The following is a 21,160-nucleotide window of genomic DNA, read 5'->3' on the forward strand; positions in this document are numbered from 1 at the left end:
AACACAGACTTGTATTACAGATCACATTGTCCTTAGTACTGGTGCATTCTGCCTTCTTTATCCCTCACATTAAGATCCCACATCAAGATCCCATTTGTCACCACAAGGTACATTTCACAATGCCGCGTCTACTGTGAGTGAGTCTTCGCAGTCGAATCGGACTAGACCGTCGCACACAGAGAACCCGTACTCGGATCCAGGTCTCGGTTTCTTCAGGGTCCACAGTTCGCAGACGTATTTCATTGTCTTAGCCATTAATCGGCAATCCACCTCGGTCCAGTACTTAGCCCCAATCGTCGCCGGGATCTTTGTGAACCCGGCCAGCTTCATACCCATTTTGTAATAGTCGCAGTCCTGAGAAGAAGCGCCCCCGACTCTCCAGAGTAGACTCTTCATCTCTCGGCACCACGAGGAAAAGGCCTTGTGGTTGGTCACCACTCCGGTCATCAATCTCTTAATTCCCAGTCCCCTCGGAACTATGTTATAATCGGTGCCACACAGCGCCATGAAAAAGAGCTTTTCCCTTCGCTCCGTCTCGTCTCGGATTACATTTGGTTTGATACGCAGGTAAAAGTGCCTGCCCGCTCGGTTCATCCTCATGAAACGACCGTAACTGCCCCTCGGTACCATTCCGTTCTTGTACGCATTACTCAACTGCTTGATGCCGCCCATGACACGTTTCTTGTCTTTGCTCTGTGCCACGCTATATTCCGCGCAGTCGTCTAGGTAGGGCTCGGGGACCTCGTCCTCCTGCTGACACAAGATCTTCCTCTTCTTACCGGTACATGGTGGGGTTGCCGATTCGGAGCCGGATAGCGGACTCTGGTCAGATGCGGGGCATATCGTTTCGAAGATGTAACACACCGCCTTTGTACTGACACAGCCCTTGTCTACGGTGAGCCCCAACTGATCCAATCTGTCCCGGGCGTTCGACTCGAAAAACCTAGACAGGAAGGTGCGGTAGAGAGATCCCCTTATCCCGACTCTGTACAGGTGCATAGCTACTGTTTTCTTAAAGTTGACGATACCGTGCTTGTCCAGAATGACCTCGAATGAGTCGTGTTCCTTTCGAGTCATCTGAAGCAGGTACTCGTCCTCAGCGCCGATGTCGCAGAGCACTCGGAACCTATCGTCACTTGAAGCCAAGTCCTTAAAACTAAGCTTGGGTGGGTGCTTGTCAGGAATGTCAAACAGCAGCTCCCCGAAGGTCGACATGTGCATGTCTCGCTCCTCGCGGTAGCTCTTATTGTCTAGCCTCATAGTAATGCCCTCGCGGCCACAAGCCGTCAGCACGGCCACCAGGTCCGAGTCTCCTGTGCACACGGTCACGCTACCTTTCAGAACGTTTGCCAACTCCACGAGCAGTGTGTCGGCCTCTGTGCTCGTACATGCTAGACAGGCGTCTCTCAGTGTAGACAATTGTATAGTCATGGGGTCCGCGAAGGTTGCCATAAAGATGCCCTCGTGTCCCTCAGGCCTGTCTATCGAGCCGTCGGCATAACTGGCATCTAGGTCTGACAGTCCACACTCAGGAGGGTTCAGCTCTTCGAGCGTGTTGGCGAATAGACAGTCGTCCTGGCACTCCTGGTACTCCAGGTACCTCTGGTGGAAAGACACCAGGTTATCGACCGAGGTTCCCTCTAGGAGCTGATCCTCAGAGGAGTCTCCCTTGGCTCCGGTCACTAGAAACAGCTTGTTTTTCATACCCATGTCGGCCAAAAGCTTCATCATGGTGTATTCTATGGCACACAGATTACGCTTACAGAAGTCAATGTGAGGTACGGGGGTATGTTTTAGTCTCATTTCCCTCACAGCAGGTTTAGGAGCTCTCGCTCCGTCCTTTACAAGGACTACACACTGACTGCCTGCCCTTTCCGAGATGTAACAACTCGCCAGGGTTCTGGCCATGCTAACTATGGACGTCTGAGGATCATCCCAGATATAGTCAGTGTCCTTCACTTTGTGGATTACCATGAGATGGTCTATCAGAGTCCAATCCTGTTTTTGCCACGGTCTGTCGATCAATTCAAACGGAGCCAGGTGAGGGTTTGCGAGCATCGCGTGAATGGCCTTGTGTTTCAACCCCATTTCGGTCAATGTGTTATTCCGTGGAACGGGAGCGGGACTGCGTTGGTCTAAAGTTTATCTAGAGGGACAGTGTAACCGGGCAATATGTAGCCCTGGGTCCCTCTTGGTCGGAGTCTTTGTCGTGCACCTCAGCGGGTGAACGCTGCGAGGTTGGAGCTCTCTGCCCTCGTTGGCCAATGGGCCCTGCTACAACGACCTGATCTAGCGCTAGCGGCACGCGAGCCCTGTTTGGAAGGTTTGCAAGGGCTCTATTGCGGTGCTAGCAAGGACACTAGATGCACGTTTATTACTCTTCACCCTGGTTGATTCCAAACAGGAGAGACTGAATTGACTTCTCGGTTGATTGTCACCGGTACACTCTTCCTGGTGTTCACTTTGGCTTGGTTGAAAAGTATGTTCCTGTAACACAGATCGGTAGGCTCTAATCGGGAGGACTCTCCCCTTGCATTTGACTCTCCGCTGGCCTCGAGTCTCTCGACTCTCATGTTCACACACGTAGGAGCCAGACAGTTGAGCACCTGGGAGCAGAAACAGTTCAGCCACGGGAACTTGCGGCGCATAGTCTTAGAGATCGTTGGCCTTAAACAACTCCGTATGGTAACCTGGTTGGTGCCTGGCCTGACTATCACCAGATACGCAGCAGACCGCTCTGCCATGCTGGGGTACGTGAGCGAGAACATCAGCCACGTAAGCCACAGTTGCGTGTTGTATCGCCACAAGGTGGCCTGGTCAAGAATGTCTTTGTTCCGGGTCTTAAGCTCCAGCAGTGTTACGTTTCCGGTTACGGTGTCGTGGGCCACTAGGTCCACCTCTGTGTAGAAGCCCCATGTGCAGTGGATGGACTTGCAGCCCTGCGTACAGCCATTGTGGTACGTGTAGGATCCGTGTTTACGGAACCTATCGGGCGTTGGCACACCGGCAACCTTGAGGCCTGCGCAAATGGGAGCAAGACGCAGAGCCTCGAGCTGCGTGAGAATGAGGCGGGATACGGGGCCTACATCGCACAGTCTCTTCTTTCCGTTGAACACGCCCTTGCACTGAGAGTCTACCGCAACGCCTATGCCTGTGGACATACGGCTCCTATCCCACAGACGTCTGCAGGCGTCTGGAGTCAGGGCTCTACACCTGAAAAGTTGCAGCAGCGCTTCCTTGAACGCAGACCCCTTGGAATCGGGCGCGTTAAGGTTTCTTAGGTACTCAGGCAGCCACTCAAGCGAGCTCTCGGGGTTGGCGTTCAGTTCCTTCACAACCCTGGTGAACAGATCCATGCTTATCATATTGTGCCCGGCTGAGCGCTTCCTGCAGCACATGATAGAAGTTAGGGTTCTGGTGATACCCTTAACTTTGTACCAACGATGGTCGGCTGTAGACTTGGCACACAGCTCACCACCGGAGCCCCGGAACTCGATCACAGGGTCCTGGAGCTTCATTGTATTAAATGTTCTATGAGCGGTAGGTTGCTGCTGTGATAACCGTATCCCTTTGTGAGAAACAGAAAGTGGCACGGCCAAGTTGCACAGTCAGTAAGTAAAGAAGTACAAAGCAGAAGCTGGGAACCGGGATCAAGGATCAAGGGATCCCCTTTTAGAGATTAGAGATATGAATCGCAAAAAACCAATCATGGGAGGCGTTGAGTCTCTGATATCCGGGAGCAAGGAGCTGTTTAACAGCAGAAAGTCTTGGGTCCCAAACGGCCCCATACTGAGCGCGGCCCGTTTCAGGGGCAAGCTGGGAGCCTCCATTGCTGTCATCACATCTCTCACGGTGGGGTTTCTTACCATCCCCAACAACATTCTCTACTTCATCAACAACAAGCATGGTTCAAGGACCACATGCAGGCAGGACTCAGACTCGAGTACCACTTCCTCTTCCGAAGGCAGACCTGACTACGAGTACGCGTACATCCACTCGGGGATTGCCCTCATCACGCTCGGCTGTCTTGCCATGGTGGTGAGCATAGTACTCAGCTACTTTGCCTCCAAGAGCAAGCGCAAAATGGACGACTCCGAAGGCCCCTACAAGCGTCCAGAGGCCGTCAGGAGCACCAGGACCGTGATTGCGTGCCTCATCATGATGAACATTGAGCTCTTCATGGCTGTGATCGCGGGCTGCATGGAGCTGCTTTACCAACCTATGATAAGCGACGCACAAAGGTTGCATAACATGGAGTGCGCTATCGCAGTGTTCAACATCATAATCTACATCATGTACGTGGTGACCATGGTGCTGACGTCAACCGTGCTTAAGGCGAAGCACGAAGTAGCCACCACGGTTGATGCTCCACGAGACATCCCCGAGACCGGGGCCATCCCCTACACAGCTCGTGACTACTTCAGCAGAAGCATCAACTCTTACAATTCACAGTCAAGTTTCATTTAAGGACCTCTAGCCCTCCCCCACAAAGTCTCAGCCCATACAGCTGAGGGGCAAAGGGGAACGTGGAGTTGTACCGCAGTTCGACCACACAGGCAGTCACCAGCCCCTCTGTGCTCACCTGAGATCATTGGAAGACCTTTGCTTAACCCTCCCGGCAATTATTATATTTTACAAGGAACCCTAAGTGTACTTTGTGCTTACATTCCATTTTGTCAGGAGCTACATCAACAATAGAGAGAAGCAGATGCTTTGTACTGGGGCCTTGGGAAGACATGACACCAACCTTGCATGCAGTCCCTCAAGAATAGACCCTACGTGCCATTCTAAACAATTGTTATATAACACGTGGCCTATTTTCTATTTAGTTCCTTATTAGATCACGGAAACAAATGATACATTGGCGACAGCAAGGGAACTTTTGTCCAACCCAGTGGCCCACTATCCTGTTTCACTTGACCATACCCCTCATAAGCTTTGCTATGTATGTGAATAAATGACAAGGGAACAATGTACTGAGAGTGGTGAGTTTTTATTGACACATGTTCACAAAAAGTCATATATTGTAAATAGGCACATGCCAAGTGTTAGGTGTGTATGGCGATGAGAACCCATACACTGTCCCGTTCATATTAGCGGTCATCGTCACTTCTTTATTACAACCAGAGCAACATTGCAGCTAGGACAGTGGTAGAGGGTGTCAAGAAATTCATTCTTGAAGAAGGGGTATATGCAGCATCCCACCACACACAGGCAATTTGCTGAGATGTACTTAGAGCCTCCAGTCCTCACACACCCAGGGGGTAATATCAGTCCATTAGCCATACACACGGAAAGAACACGACGTTGGTTATAGAGGTTTCAACAGAGACATTGCAAACCTTTGAATAGCTCTCTGACAGCAACTACAACTATCTTCGCTCTCTAATCAAACTCTTAGGACAACCTAAGCTTAGCCCCTATCATATCCTATCCTATCCTATCCTACCCTCGTAACTCCTTCATCCACCTCAGGTAACCACAGACTTTACTAAGGATATGGCAGCCTGGTACGACTGCCTCCTCTTGAAGGACAGGACCCTGACAGATTACGAGAAGGAAAAGCTGGACCGTGTGAACGTGAGAGCCGGCAGCGCCGAAGGTGGCGATGTGACTATAGGCCCAACGGACAGTCTCTTCACCAGACCCTTGTATGTGCCGTTAACGCACTACCACCATCTCGACGCCCTATTAGCCATCATGGCGTGCTACGTCTCCCCGAGAGTGAAAAGTTTGTGCGACTATCCCGTGAGACGTGTTCACATTGAACCAGGGCAGCTGCTCCATCACGCATCACAATCCCCCGTCAAGTCAGCGAGGAGAGGAGAAGAGTAAGCAAAGTATAGATACGATAAGGGTAAAAAGAGAACATCACCATCCTATTCACTCTACACACACTCACAAGTGGAAAGACACTGATCCAACCTGGACATGGTCCCCATAGCCTTATGTGGCCAGTGACCACAGCCATTGATGGAACAGCCAGCCCTCAAGACATGGACTCCACTGCCAGCTACCAAGACCTGAGGCTCATTTCAAATCATTACAAAATCACTGTACAGCATGTACTGATGACACAGAATATGAATAAAAAGCTCAACAGCCCTTCTCACAGTTCAGGTCCTGTTGTTACATTTACTATTCATCTCTACCCCTACACCTGTCTTTCAGTCATAGGTATGCAAGGCATACCTCACAGTGTTTCATATCACACATAGGATAGACTCTGCACTCCCAGCACTTACACAGACGAGGGGTAGCACTATGCATCACATTCCCAACTCTATTTCAGGTACAACTTAGTGTTTACATGGGGATGGAAATGTAGCACATACCCCTGACAGAAATGGTGAATCGGTCAGCCCTAGCAAGCAACTCCCGAATGCACTCTGTGAGACTGAGACAGAGTGGCATATTGTAGCCTAAGTCAGGTGCATATATTATAGACACAGAGATATTTAGCCAGAGACTAGGACAGTGTGTATGAGAGACAAACCAATAGACAGGGACGAAGTGCAGCCACTATCACCTACATGGGATGAAGAAGGACATGAAACCAACAGTAGGGGGGGCGACGGGAAGGTACATGCCGAAACACACCGGGTGACAGGATGGTTAGGATTACTATCATGCTCACCAGACACAGTGGTCCTAACCAACATTATATGTTATTTCTATAGTTTACAATACTTTTGGAACACTTTTGGAAATAGTTAGTTGATAATCGGGGACAGCCTGTCACTTCGCACACAGGGCCCTTGCCCGGAATGTGTCGCGTGTGAATTCTGGGGCAGGACGTTTGACTAGTATCCACCTGGTGGTAGTGTGGTATAAGAAATAAATGTAATAACCCTCGTGTTGTCTCGGCGGGTCAGAGTGACCCCGGGCAGGGTTACGAGTTGATCCCCCGTGTCTGTGTGGGTCAGAGTGACCCCGGGCAGGGTTACGAGTTGATCACCCGTGTCTGTGTGGGTCAGAGAGACCCTGGCAGCCTTAGCAAGGTGTATGTTGTAACCCTCCTACCCCTGTCTGGGCCGGGTCATAGTGACCCAACACTACCACCTGGTGGATACTAGTCAAACAGCAAGGTGGGCGGGATCATAGTGACGTCAGAGTGACCCTGGGCAAAGTTACGAGTTGATTCCCCGTGTCTGTGTGGGTCAGTGTGACCCTGGCAGCCTTATCAAGGTGTATGTCGTAACCCTCCTACCACTGTCTGGTCTGGGTCATTGTGACCCAACACTACCATCTGGTGGACACTAGTCAAAGGTCCTGCCCCAAAATTGACACCCGCCACATTCCGGGCAAGGGCCCTGTGTGCGAACCTCACTGCCTCCCCGGTCCTGCCCTTGGGCCCCTTGTGAGTTTGGGTATTGATTCTAAAAACGCCCCCCTGCTACACTGCCTTCCTTTGGTTGTGGAAATTGTGCCTTTTGGGTATGGTTGTTGTTACAATACCCTACCCCTGTCTGGTCCGGGTCATAGTGACCCCGGCCAGCGTTACGAGTTGATTCCCCCCCCCCCCCCCCCTGTCTGTGTGGGTCAGAGTGACCCCGGCAGCCTTAGCAAGGTGTATGTCGTAAGCCTCCTACCCCTGTCTGGGCCGGGTCATAGTGACCCCGGCCAGCGTTACGAGTTGATTCCCCCCCTGTCTGTGTGGGTCAGAGTGACCCCGGCAGCGTTAGCAAGGTTTATGTTGTAACCCTCCTACCACTGTCTGGTCTGGGTCAGAGTAACCCTGGCCCTGTGTTACAAGTTGTTCCCCTGTGTCTGGGCCGGGTCAGAGTGACCCTGGCACCACTTGTCCACAAGAACTCAGTGCAAGACCTCGTTGCAATCACACGGGGAGGCCTGCCAAGCGTACCGGACGGGCCGAAGGGTCCGAAGGAGCAGACAGGGCCGACCGCTCGCGCGCCTCGTCCGTTCGCGTGCCTCGTCCTATTCACGTGGCCACTGTAAGGCCGCCGTAGAGAGGCTACTAATATTGTCAGGAAGAAGAAGAAGGAAGAAGAAGGAAGAAGAAGGAAGAAGAAGAAGACGAGGACAAGGACGAGGAGGAATACGACCCCGCCGAGCGTGAGCCCTCCGCCTACGACTGTAAGCCGGCCGTACAGAGGCTACTAATATTGTCAGGAAGAAGAAGAAGAAGAAGAAGAAGAAGAAGAAGAAGAAGAAGAAGATGAGGACTATGATGAGGACGATGATGAGGAGGAATACGACCCCGCCGAGCGCGAGCCCTCCGCCTACGACGCCTCGCAGTCCTTGTTTGAGCGCGGCTCAGGTCCTGGAACAGATATCCTCCAGTGTCGACCAAGAAGACGAGGAAGACTACATGGAATCCGAAGAGGAGGACGTTTCGGAAGATGAAGACGGTGAGGAATACAACCCCGAGCGTGATGCGGACGACGACGACGACGACGACTCGGCCTCACGGTCGTGCTCCTCTTCGGAGGAAGAGCGAGAGGGAGAGCGAGAGGGAGACACGGCCGCTGCCCGAGAGCGAGACACAGCCAGAGAGCCAGAGCGAGACAGAGAGGACGCGGCGGCAGCCGCCCGAGCCCAAAGGGAGACGTTGCTGTCAAAGAACGGCAAAATCAAATGGTCCTCCGTGGCCTATCGCGGCCCGGACGGGCCCCGCGCCATCCGCCGCCCCGGCTCCGTCGTGACGCCGGGCCCCACGGCCTACGCCGCGTCGCGAGCGCTCGACATCGAGTCCGCCTTCCGGCTGTTTGTCACACCGGCGATAGAAAGGATCATTGTGGACATGACAAATCTGCAGGGGGTGAGAAAATACGGCGACGGCTGGCGACCCATGGACTCCACCGACCTGCGCGCCTACGTAGGGCTGCTGATCCTAGCCGGCGTCTACAGGTCCCGAGGCGAGGCCGCGGCCAGCCTGTGGGACGCCGAGAGCGGCAGGACCGTGTTCCGCGCCACCATGCCGCTCAAGGTGTTTCACAAGTACTCGAGGCTGCTGCGATTCGACGACCGCCAGTCGAGACCCGCCAGACTCGCCACCGACAGACTGGCGGCCATAAGAGAGGTATGGGACCTGTGGGAGGAGCGGCTGCCGGCCCTCTACAACCCGGGGCCCGACCTGACGGTGGACGAACAACTGGTCCCGTTCAGAGGTACCGTCTATGTATCTGTGTATGTGCGTGTAGCATAGAGAGGTAGCACTAGTAGCGTGGGCAGTAGTAGCAATTTGGCAGTAGTAGCAATCCGCAGTAGTAGCAATGGGCAGTAGTAAGCGGCGGCGGCGGCGGCTCCGTGCTTCTACACCTACATCGCTTGCTGTTTGGGGTTTTAGGCTGGGTTTCTGTACAGCACTTTTGAGATATCAGCTGATGTACGAAGGGCTATATAAATAAATTTGATTTGATTTGATTTGTGTAACATAAACGCAGTGTCCCCGCTTTAACGATGACGCTGCTAATCTCCTCTCCCCTCCCTTCTCACCACCGAAAGGACGCTGTCCTTTCCGACAGTACATTCCCAGCAAGCCGGCCAAATACGGCATCAAGTCGTGGGTGGCCTGCGACGCCAAGTCCAGCTACGCTTGGAAGATGCAAGTCTACACCGGCAAGGCGGCCGGCGGAGGCCCCGAGAAGAACCAGGGCGCCCGCGTCGTCCTCGATCTGACCGAGGGACTGCCGGGCGGTCACAACGTCACGTGTGACAATTTCTTCACCTCCTACGAACTGGGCCAGCGGCTCCTCGAGAGGAACCTCACCATGGTGGGCACGGTGAGAAAGAACAAGGCCGAGCTCCCGCCCGCGCTGCTCCAGTCAAAGGGCAGACAGGTCCTGTCCTCCAGGTTCGCCTTCACGCCCACCGCCACTCTAGTGTCCTACCTGGCAAAGAGAAATAAGAACGTGCTACTTCTGAGCACGCTGCACGCGGAGCCCGACGTTAGCGATCGCCGCGACCGGAAGCCGGCCCTCATCCTAGACTACAACTGCAACAAGGGCGGCGTGGACAACCTAGACAAGGTGGTCGGGACCTACAGCTGCAGACGGATGACCGCCCGCTGGCCCCTGGTCATCTTCCACAACATCCTCGACGTGTCCTCCTACAACGCCTTTGTCATATGGCGAGAGATCAAGCCCGACTGGATGCCTGGGAAGCGGAACAAGAGGAGGGTGTTCCTGGAGCAGCTCGGAAAGGCACTCGTGAAGCCCTTGATACAAAGAAGGCAGCGGCTCCCCCGCACCCAAGCCGCGTCCGCACTTGTCAAAGTCCTACAGAGTGCCACCGCCGAGGCTCGTCCGCCAGCCCGGGAGCAAGCCGCTGGCCCGGCCGCCGCCGCCCCGCCGGTGGCGAGTAAGAGGAAGAGGTGTCAGCTCTGCCCACCCAAGAAGGACGCCAAGACCTACACCGCGTGCTGCAGGTGTAACAAATACATCTGCAAAGGCTGTTCACACGCATACTGTCAAACTTGTGCCCACTGGGCCTTTAGCCAAGACGGGACAGGGTGACCCGGTGGGGACACTGTGTGCTAGGCATAATAGGAGGACAACGGGAGGGATAATATACTTTCTGCTCTTTGCACACCTGTATTTCTATTTGCATATCATCATCTGCTCATCTATCACTCCAGTGTTAATTTGCTAAATTGTAAATACTTCGCTACTATGGCCTATTTATTGCCTTACCTCCATTTGCACGCACTGTATATAGACTTTCTTTTTTTTCTTCTATTGTGTTATTGACTGTACGCTTGTTTATTCCATCTGTAACTCTGTGTGGCCAGGTCGCAGTTGAATATGAAAACTTGTTCTCAACTAGCTTACCTGGTTAATTATAGGTCAAATAAAAAAAAAAAAGAAACATTTTCTTCTTTCCCAGAAAGGGGATGTAGCTCAGTGGTAGAGCGCATGCTTTGCATGTATGAGGTCCTGGGTTCAATCCCCAGCTTCTCCATTAATATTTTTGCAATGATGGCCCATGTCCTACTTTCCAGAATGTTGAAATTCTCAGCAGGAAACAGAGATGTGCTAAATAATTTGCTCTTGTAATCTGAAGAACATGTGTTCAATCCCTGTTCGTACATTTATGGAACAGAAGTGGCATGGTTGCCAATTTCAATTGCATCATTTTCAAAAACTGAAGTTCATGGGTTAGATGACTGTCCATACTTGCTTGTATTTAGAATTGCTGCTATCATTTCATTGTAGTTTCAATGGAGTGGTGTATATAAAAAGTACATTGTATTAATATTGCATTTTATCTGCAAATAAAATGGGATCGAAGCTCAGAGGGGGAGTGCATGCTATTTTAGTATGAGGTCCTTGGTTCAATCCCAAGGTTCTCCACTGAGTATTTGTGTGCCAAATTCACATTACACAACTCCTACTTTCCAGAATGTTGAAATTCTCACAGGAAACAGAGATGTTATTTTTATACATGCTTTGCATGTATGAGGTCCTGGGTTCAATCCCCAGCTTCTCCATTAATATTTTTGCAATGGCCCATGTCCTACTTTCCAGAATGTTGCAATTCTCACATGAAACAGAGATGTTATTTGTGTGCCAAATTCACATTATACAACTACAACTTTCCAGAATGTTGATAAATATCTTGCAGCATAGAGTGGCATGGTGGCCAAGCGGTAAGGTGTCGGTCTTGTAAACCGAAGATCATGGGTTCAAATCCCATCTGTGCCTTGCTGAAAGATAGCTGGTACCATGGGAAGGTTCTTTCACTGAAGGACTTTGAAGAAAAAAAAAGTTTTCAAAATGGCAACCCTGCTATTATATAGTAAGGGGATGTGCCTCTACGGTAGAGCTAATACTTGAAATGCATGCGCTCTGAAGTTAATTATCTGGTGAGTATATTTAGTTGTGAAATTAGCTTTTGCACAACTCTACTTTTGAGAATGTTGACATTTTAAGAAGGAAATAGATGTGCTAAGTCATCTGTTTTTGTAAACTGAAGCACATGGGTTCAATCCTGGGTTCAAGCCTTGTTCGATGTTTATGGAAGCTAGATGATATTATGGCAATGTACTTTCATTAGAACAGTGTAAAGAAAGGGTCAATTGTATTGATATGGCCACAACGACCTGTATGCTCTAGTCGGCTGGCCCTCGCTACATATTCGTCGCCAGACCCACTGGTTCCAGGTCATCTTTTTAGTCTATGCTAGGTAAAGCTCCGCCTTATCTCAGCTCACTGGTCACGATAACAACACCCACCCGTAGCACGCGCTCCAGCAGGTATATCTCACTGGTCATCCCCAAAGCCAACACCTCCTTTGGCCGCCTTTCCTTCCAGTTCTCTGCTGACAATGACTGGAACGAATTGCAAAAATCGCTGAAGCTGGAGACATATTTCCCTCACTAACTTTCAGTGTTGCCAACTTAGCGACTTAGTCGCTGTATTTAGCAAGTATTCAGACCACTCTGAATACTTGCAGACATTTTCATTTTACTCACTTTTTGTCTCTTCCACAATGTTATTCCTCACTCCTACAGTGTCCATCACAATTACATGCACATGGACAATTATGCAAATTAGGTGCTGACATCATTTAGCAACTTCTAGCAACTTTTAGGACAGCCAATAGCTACTTTCCTTACTGAGGTGTTGGCAACACTGCTAACTTTAAACATCGGCTATCTGAGCAGCTAACTGATCGCTGAAGCTGTACAAAGCCTTTCTGTAAATAGCCCATCCAATCTACCTACCTCATCCCCATATTGTTTTAATATACTTTCTGCTCTTTGCACACCTGTATTTCTATTTGCATATCATCATCTGCTCATCTATCACTCCAGTGTTAATTTGCTAAATTGTAAATACTTCGCTACTATGGCCTATTTATTGCCTTACCTCCATTTGCACGCACTGTATATAGACTTTCTTTTTTTTCTTCTATTGTGTTATTGACTGTACGCTTGTTTATTCCATCTGTAACTCTGTGTGGCCAGGTCGCAGTTGAATATGAAAACTTGTTCTCAACTAGCTTACCTGGTTAATTATAGGTGAAATAAAAAAAAAAAAGAAACATTTTCTTCTTTCCCAGAAAGGGGATGTAGCTCAGTGGTAGAGCGCATGCTTTGCATGTATGAGGTCCTGGGTTCAATCCCCAGCTTCTCCATTAATATTTTTGCAATGATGGCCCATGTCCTACTTTCCAGAATGTTGAAATTCTCAGCAGGAAACAGAGATGTGCTAAATAATTTGCTCTTGTAATCTGAAGAACATGTGTTCAATCCCTGTTCGTACATTTATGGAACAGAAGTGTCATGGTTGCCAATTTCAATTGCATCATTTTCAAAAACTGAAGTTCATGGGTTAGATGACTGTCCATACTTGCTTGTATTTAGAATTGCTGCTATCATTTCATTGTAGTTTCAATGGAGTGGTGTATATAAAAAGTACATTGTATTAATATTGCATTTTATCTGCAAATAAAATGGGATCGAAGCTCAGAGGGGGAGTGCATGCTATTTTAGTATGAGGTCCTTGGTTCAATCCCAAGGTTCTCCACTGAGTATTTGTGTGCCAAATTCATATTACACAACTCCTACTTTCCAGAATGTTGAAATTCTCACAGGAAACAGAGATGTTATTTTTATACATGCTTTGCATGTATGAGGTCCTGGGTTCAATCCCCAGCTTCTCCATTAATATTTTTGCAATGGCCCATGTCCTACTTTCCAGAATGTTGCAATTCTCACAGGAAACAGAGATGTTATTTGTGTGCCAAATTCACATTATACAACTACAACTTTCCAGAATGTTGATAAATATCTTGCAGCATAGAGTGGCATGGTGGCCAAGCGGTAAGGCGTCGGTCTTGTAAACCGAAGATCATGGGTTCAAATCCCATCCTTACTTACTGAAAGATAGCTGGTACCATGGGAAGGTTCTTTCACTGAAGGACTTTGAAGAAAAAAAAAGTTCTCAAAATGGCAACCCTAGTAAGGGGATGTGCCTCTACGGTAGAGCTAATACTTGAAATGCATGCGCTCTGAAGTTAATCCCCAAATTCTCTGGTGAGTATATTTAGCTGTGAAATTAGCTTTTGCACAACTCTACTTTTGAGAATGTTGACATTTTAAGAAGGAAATAGATGTGCTAAGTCATCTGTTTTTGTAAACTGAAGCACATGGGTTCAATCCTGGGTTCAAGCCTTGTTCGATGTTTATGGAAGCTAGATGATATTATGGCAATGTACTTTCATTAGAACAGTGTAAAGAAAGGGTCAATTGTATTGATATGGCCACAACGACCTGTATGCTCTAGTCGGCTGGCCCTCGCTACATATTCGTCGCCAGACCCACTGGTTCCAGGTCATCTTTTTAGTCTATGCTAGGTAAAGCTCCGCCTTATCTCAGCTCACTGGTCACGATAACAACACCCACCCGTAGCACGCGCTCCAGCAGGTATATCTCACTGGTCATCCCCAAAGCCAACACCTCCTTTGGCCGCCTTTCCTTCCAGTTCTCTGCTGACAATGACTGGAACGAATTGCAAAAATCGCTGAAGCTGGAGACATATTTCCCTCACTAACTTTCAGTGTTGCCAACTTAGCGACTTAGTCGCTGTATTTAGCAAGTATTCAGACCACTCTGAATACTTGCAGACATTTTCATTTTACTCACTTTTTGTCTCTTCCACAATGTTATTCCTCACTCCTACAGTGTCCATCACAATTACATGCACATGGACAATTATGCAAATTAGGTGCTGACATCATTTAGCAACTTCTAGCAACTTTTAGGACAGCCAATAGCTACTTTCCTTACTGAGGTGTTGGCAACACTGCTAACTTTAAACATTGGCTATCTGAGCAGCTAACTGATCGCTGAAGCTGTACAAAGCCTTTCTGTAAATAGCCCATCCAATCTACCTACCTCATCCCCATATTGTTTTAATATACTTTCTGCTCTTTGCACACCTGTATTTCTATTTGCATATCATCATCTGCTCATCTATCACTCCAGTGTTAATTTGCTAAATTGTAAATACTTCGCTACTATGGCCTATTTATTGCCTTACCTCCATTTGCACGCACTGTATATAGACTTTCTTTTTTTTCTTCTATTGTGTTATTGACTGTACGCTTGTTTATTCCATCTGTAACTCTGTGTGGCCAGGTCGCAGTTGAATATGAAAACTTGTTCTCAACTAGCTTACCTGGTTAATTATAGGTCAAATAAAAAAAAATAAGAAACATTTTCTTCTTTCCCAGAAAGGGGATGTAGCTCAGTGGTAGAGCGCATGCTTTGCATGTATGAGGTCCTGGGTTCAATCCCCAGCTTCTCCATTAATATTTTTGCAATGATGGCCCATGTCCTACTTTCCAGAATGTTGAAATTCTCAGCAGGAAACAGAGATGTGCTAAATAATTTGCTCTTGTAATCTGAAGAACATGTGTTCAATCCCTGTTCGTACATTTATGGAACAGAAGTGGCATGGTTGCCAATTTCAATTGCATCATTTTCAAAAACTGAAGTTCATGGGTTAGATGACTGTCCATACTTGCTTGTATTTAGAATTGCTGCTATCATTTCATTGTAGTTTCAATGGAGTGGTGTATATAAAAAGTACATTGTATTAATATTGCATTTTATCTGCAAATAAAATGGGATCGAAGCTCAGAGGGGGAGTGCATGCTATTTTAGTATGAGGTCCTTGGTTCAATCCCAAGGTTCTCCACTGAGTATTTGTGTGCCAAATTCACATTACACAACTCCTACTTTCCAGAATGTTGAAATTCTCACAGGAAACAGAGATGTTATTTTTATACATGCTTTGCATGTATGAGGTCCTGGGTTCAATCCCCAGCTTCTCCATTAATATTTTTGCAATGGCCCATGTCCTACTTTCCAGAATGTTGCAATTCTCACATGAAACAGAGATGTTATTTGTGTGCCAAATTCACATTATACAACTACAACTTTCCAGAATGTTGATAAATATCTTGCAGCATAGAGTGGCATGGTGGCCAAGCGGTAAGGCAAACCGAAGATCATGGGTTCAAATCCCATCCGTGCCTTACTGAAAGATAGCTGGTACCATGGGAAGGTTCTTTCACTGAAGGACTTTGAAGAAAAAAAAAGTTTTCAAAATGGCAACCCTGCTATTATATAGTAAGGGGATGTGCCTCTACGGTAGAGCTAATACTTGAAATGCATGCGCTCTGAAGTTAATTCTCTGGTGAGTATATTTAGTTGTGAAATTAGCTTTTGCACAACTCTACTTTTGAGAATGTTGACATTTTAAGAAGGAAATAGATGTGCTAAGTCATCTGTTTTTGTAAACTGAAGCACATGGGTTCAATCCTGGGTTCAAGCCTTGTTCGATGTTTATGGAAGCTAGATGATATTATGGCAATGTACTTTCATTAGAACAGTGTAAAGAAAGGGTCAATTGTATTGATATGGCCACAACGACCTGTATGCTCTAGTCGGCTGGCCCTCGCTACATATTCGTCGCCAGACCCACTGGTTCCAGGTCATCTTTTTAGTCTATGCTAGGTAAAGCTCCGCCTTATCTCAGCTCACTGGTCACGATAACAACACCCACCCGTAGCACGCGCTCCAGCAGGTATATCTCACTGGTCATCCCCAAAGCCAACACCTCCTTTGGCCGCCTTTCCTTCCAGTTCTCTGCTGACAATGACTGGAACGAATTGCAAAAATCGCTGAAGCTGGAGACATATTTCCCTCACTAACTTTCAGTGTTGCCAACTTAGCGACTTAGTCGCTGTATTTAGCAAGTATTCAGACCACTCTGAATACTTGCAGACATTTTCATTTTACTCACTTTTTGTCTCTTCCACAATGTTATTCCTCACTCCTACAGTGTCCATCACAATTACATGCACATGGACAATTATGCAAATTAGGTGCTGACATCATTTAGCAACTTCTAGCAACTTTTAGGACAGCCAATAGCTACTTTCCTTACTGAGGTGTTGGCAACACTGCTAACTTTAAACATCGGCTATCTGAGCAGCTAACTGATCGCTGAAGCTGTACAAAGCCTTTCTGTAAATAGCCCATCCAATCTACCTACCTCATCCCCATATTGTTTTAATATACTTTCTGCTCTTTGCACACCTGTATTTCTATTTGCATATCATCATCTGCTCATCTATCACTCCAGTGTTAATTTGCTAAATTGTAAATACTTCGCTACTATGGCCTATTTATTGCCTTACCTCCATTTGCACGCACTGTATATAGACTTTCTTTTTTTTCTTCTATTGTGTTATTGACTGTACGCTTGTTTATTCCATCTGTAACTCTGTGTGGCCAGGTCGCAGTTGAATATGAAAACTTGTTCTCAACTAGCTTACCTGGTTAATTATAGGTCAAATAAAAAAAATAAAAAAACATTTTCTTCTTTCCCAGAAAGGGGATGTAGCTCAGTGGTAGAGCGCATGCTTTGCATGTATGAGGTCCTGGGTTCAATCCCCAGCTTCTCCATTAATATTTTTGCAATGATGGCCCATGTCCTACTTTCCAGAATGTTGAAATTCTCAGCAGGAAACAGAGATGTGCTAAATAATTTGCTCTTGTAATCTGAAGAACATGTGTTCAATCCCTGTTCGTACATTTATGGAACAGAAGTGGCATGGTTGCCAATTTCAATTGCATCATTTTCAAAAACTGAAGTTCATGGGTTAGATGACTGTCCATACTTGCTTGTATTTAGAATTGCTGCTATCATTTCATTGTAGTTTCAATGGAGTGGTGTATATAAAAAGTACATTGTATTAATATTGCATTTTATCTGCAAATAAAATGGGATCGAAGCTCAGAGGGGGAGTGCATGCTATTTTAGTATGAGGTCCTTGGTTCAATCCCAAGGTTCTCCACTGAGTATTTGTGTGCCAAATTCACATTACACAACTCCTACTTTCCAGAATGTTGAAATTCTCACAGGAAACAGAGATGTTATTTTTATACATGCTTTGCATGTATGAGGTCCTGGGTTCAATCCCCAGCTTCTCCATTAATATTTTTGCAATGGCCCATGTCCTACTTTCCAGAATGTTGCAATTCTCACATGAAACAGAGATGTTATTTGTGTGCCAAATTCACATTATACAACTACAACTTTCCAGAATGTTGATAAATATCTTGCAGCATAGAGTGGCATGGTGGCCAAGCGGTAAGGCAAACCGAAGATCATGGGTTCAAATCCCATCCGTGCCTTACTGAAAGATAGCTGGTACCATGGGAAGGTTCTTTCACTGAAGGACTTTGAAGAAAAAAAAAGTTTTCAAAATGGCAACCCTGCTATTATATAGTAAGGGGATGTGCCTCTACGGTAGAGCTAATACTTGAAATGCATGCGCTCTGAAGTTAATTCTCTGGTGAGTATATTTAGTTGTGAAATTAGCTTTTGCACAACTCTACTTTTGAGAATGTTGACATTTTAAGAAGGAAATAGATGTGCTAAGTCATCTGTTTTTGTAAACTGAAGCACATGGGTTCAATCCTGGGTTCAAGCCTTGTTCGATGTTTATGGAAGCTAGATGATATTATGGCAATGTACTTTCATTAGAACAGTGTAAAGAAAGGGTCAATTGTATTGATATGGCCACAACGACCTGTATGCTCTAGTCGGCTGGCCCTCGCTACATATTCGTCGCCAGACCCACTGGTTCCAGGTCATCTTTTTAGTCTATGCTAGGTAAAGCTCCGCCTTATCTCAGCTCACTGGTCACGATAACAACACCCACCCGTAGCACGCGCTCCAGCAGGTATATCTCACTGGTCATCCCCAAAGCCAACACCTCCTTTGGCCGCCTTTCCTTCCAGTTCTCTGCTGACAATGACTGGAACGAATTGCAAAAATCGCTGAAGCTGGAGACATATTTCCCTCACTAACTTTCAGTGTTGCCAACTTAGCGACTTAGTCGCTGTATTTAGCAAGTATTCAGACCACTCTGAATACTTGCAGACATTTTCATTTTACTCACTTTTTGTCTCTTCCACAATGTTATTCCTCACTCCTACAGTGTCCATCACAATTACATGCACATGGACAATTATGCAAATTAGGTGCTGACATCATTTAGCAACTTCTAGCAACTTTTAGGACAGCCAATAGCTACTTTCCTTACTGAGGTGTTGGCAACACTGCTAACTTTAAACATTGGCTATCTGAGCAGCTAACTGATCGCTGAAGCTGTACAAAGCCTTTCTGTAAATAGCCCATCCAATCTACCTACCTCATCCCCATATTGTTTTAATATACTTTCTGCTCTTTGCACACCTGTATTTCTATTTGCATATCATCATCTGCTCATCTATCACTCCAGTGTTAATTTGCTAAATTGTAAATACTTCGCTACTATGGCCTATTTATTGCCTTACCTCCATTTGCACGCACTGTATATAGACTTTCTTTTTTTTCTTCTATTGTGTTATTGACTGTACGCTTGTTTATTCCATCTGTAACTCTGTGTGGCCAGGTCGCAGTTGAATATGAAAACTTGTTCTCAACTAGCTTACCTGGTTAATTATAGGTCAAATAAAAAAAAATAAGAAACATTTTCTTCTTTCCCAGAAAGGGGATGTAGCTCAGTGGTAGAGCGCATGCTTTGCATGTATGAGGTCCTGGGTTCAATCCCCAGCTTCTCCATTAATATTTTTGCAATGATGGCCCATGTCCTACTTTCCAGAATGTTGAAATTCTCAGCAGGAAACAGAGATGTGCTAAATAATTTGCTCTTGTAATCTGAAGAACATGTGTTCAATCCCTGTTCGTACATTTATGGAACAGAAGTGGCATGGTTGCCAATTTCAATTGCATCATTTTCAAAAACTGAAGTTCATGGGTTAGATGACTGTCCATACTTGCTTGTATTTAGAATTGCTGCTATCATTTCATTGTAGTTTCAATGGAGTGGTGTATATAAAAAGTACATTGTATTAATATTGCATTTTATCTGCAAATAAAATGGGATCGAAGCTCAGAGGGGGAGTGCATGCTATTTTAGTATGAGGTCCTTGGTTCAATCCCAAGGTTCTCCACTGAGTATTTGTGTGCCAAATTCACATTACACAACTCCTACTTTCCAGAATGTTGAAATTCTCACAGGAAACAGAGATGTTATTTTTATACATGCTTTGCATGTATGAGGTCCTGGGTTCAATCCCCAGCTTCTCCATTAATATTTTTGCAATGGCCCATGTCCTACTTTCCAGAATGTTGCAATTCTCACATGAAACAGAGATGTTATTTGTGTGCCAAATTCACATTATACAACTACAACTTTCCAGAATGTTGATAAATATCTTGCAGCATAGAGTGGCATGGTGGCCAAGCGGTAAGGCAAACCGAAGATCATGGGTTCAAATCCCATCCGTGCCTTACTGAAAGATAGCTGGTACCATGGGAAGGTTCTTTCACTGAAGGACTTTGAAGAAAAAAAAAGTTTTCAAAATGGCAACCCTGCTATTATATAGTAAGGGGATGTGCCTCTACGGTAGAGCTAATACTTGAAATGCATGCGCTCTGAAGTTAATTCTCTGGTGAGTATATTTAGTTGTGAAATTAGCTTTTGCACAACTCTACTTTTGAGAATGTTGACATTTTAAGAAGGAAATAGATGTGCTAAGTCATCTGTTTTTGTAAACTGAAGCACATGGGTTCAATCCTGGGTTCAAGCCTTGTTCGATGTTTATGGAAGCTAGATGATATTATGGCAATGTACTTTCATTAGAACAGTGTAAAGAAAGGGTCAATTGTATTGATATGGCCACAACGACCTGTATGCTCTAGTCGGCTGGCCCTCGCTACATATTCGTCGCCAGACCCACTGGTTCCAGGTCATCTTTTTAGTCTATGCTAGGTAAAGCTCCGCCTTATCTCAGCTCACTGGTCACGATAACAACACCCACCCGTAGCACGCGCTCCAGCAGGTATATCTCACTGGTCATCCCCAAAGCCAACACCTCCTTTGGCCGCCTTTCCTTCCAGTTCTCTGCTGACAATGACTGGAACGAATTGCAAAAATCGCTGAAGCTGGAGACATATTTCCCTCACTAACTTTCAGTGTTGCCAACTTAGCGACTTAGTCGCTGTATTTAGCAAGTATTCAGACCACTCTGAATACTTGCAGACATTTTCATTTTACTCACTTTTTGTCTCTTCCACAATGTTATTCCTCACTCCTACAGTGTCCATCA

General features: G+C 46.7%; 1 protein-coding gene and 7 non-coding genes across 8 annotated transcripts; all 8 read left to right on the forward strand.

The window, feature by feature from the left end:
• The first annotated feature begins 8,200 nt into the window (after nucleotides 1-8,200).
• Nucleotides 8,201-10,478, forward strand: LOC118947140 (piggyBac transposable element-derived protein 4-like). The gene is made up of 2 exons (XM_036972398.1): nucleotides 8,201-9,131; nucleotides 9,469-10,478. Exons 1-2 carry the CDS (start codon nucleotides 8,201-8,203, stop codon nucleotides 10,476-10,478), a joined length of 1,941 nt encoding a protein of 646 aa, XP_036828293.1.
• A 373-nt stretch (nucleotides 10,479-10,851) lies between these two features.
• trnaa-ugc lies at nucleotides 10,852-10,923 on the forward strand. The gene has a single exon. It is a non-coding gene; the product is annotated as a tRNA-Ala (tRNA).
• Nucleotides 10,924-11,594: 671 nt separating this feature from the next.
• Nucleotides 11,595-11,666, forward strand: trnat-ugu. Its single transcript has one exon. It is a non-coding gene; the product is annotated as a tRNA-Thr (tRNA).
• A 1,363-nt stretch (nucleotides 11,667-13,029) lies between these two features.
• Nucleotides 13,030-13,101, forward strand: trnaa-ugc. The gene has a single exon. It is a non-coding gene; the product is annotated as a tRNA-Ala (tRNA).
• Nucleotides 13,102-13,772: 671 nt separating this feature from the next.
• Nucleotides 13,773-13,844, forward strand: trnat-ugu. The gene has a single exon. It is a non-coding gene; the product is annotated as a tRNA-Thr (tRNA).
• A 1,360-nt stretch (nucleotides 13,845-15,204) lies between these two features.
• On the forward strand, nucleotides 15,205-15,276 carry trnaa-ugc. Its single transcript has one exon. It is a non-coding gene; the product is annotated as a tRNA-Ala (tRNA).
• A 2,095-nt stretch (nucleotides 15,277-17,371) lies between these two features.
• On the forward strand, nucleotides 17,372-17,443 carry trnaa-ugc. The gene has a single exon. It is a non-coding gene; the product is annotated as a tRNA-Ala (tRNA).
• Nucleotides 17,444-19,538: 2,095 nt separating this feature from the next.
• trnaa-ugc lies at nucleotides 19,539-19,610 on the forward strand. The gene has a single exon. It is a non-coding gene; the product is annotated as a tRNA-Ala (tRNA).
• Nucleotides 19,611-21,160: the final 1,550 nt, after the last annotated feature.

This window comes from Oncorhynchus mykiss, unplaced genomic scaffold, assembly GCF_013265735.2.
Source record: "Oncorhynchus mykiss isolate Arlee unplaced genomic scaffold, USDA_OmykA_1.1 un_scaffold_156, whole genome shotgun sequence".
Taxonomy (NCBI): Eukaryota; Metazoa; Chordata; class Actinopteri; order Salmoniformes; family Salmonidae; genus Oncorhynchus; species Oncorhynchus mykiss.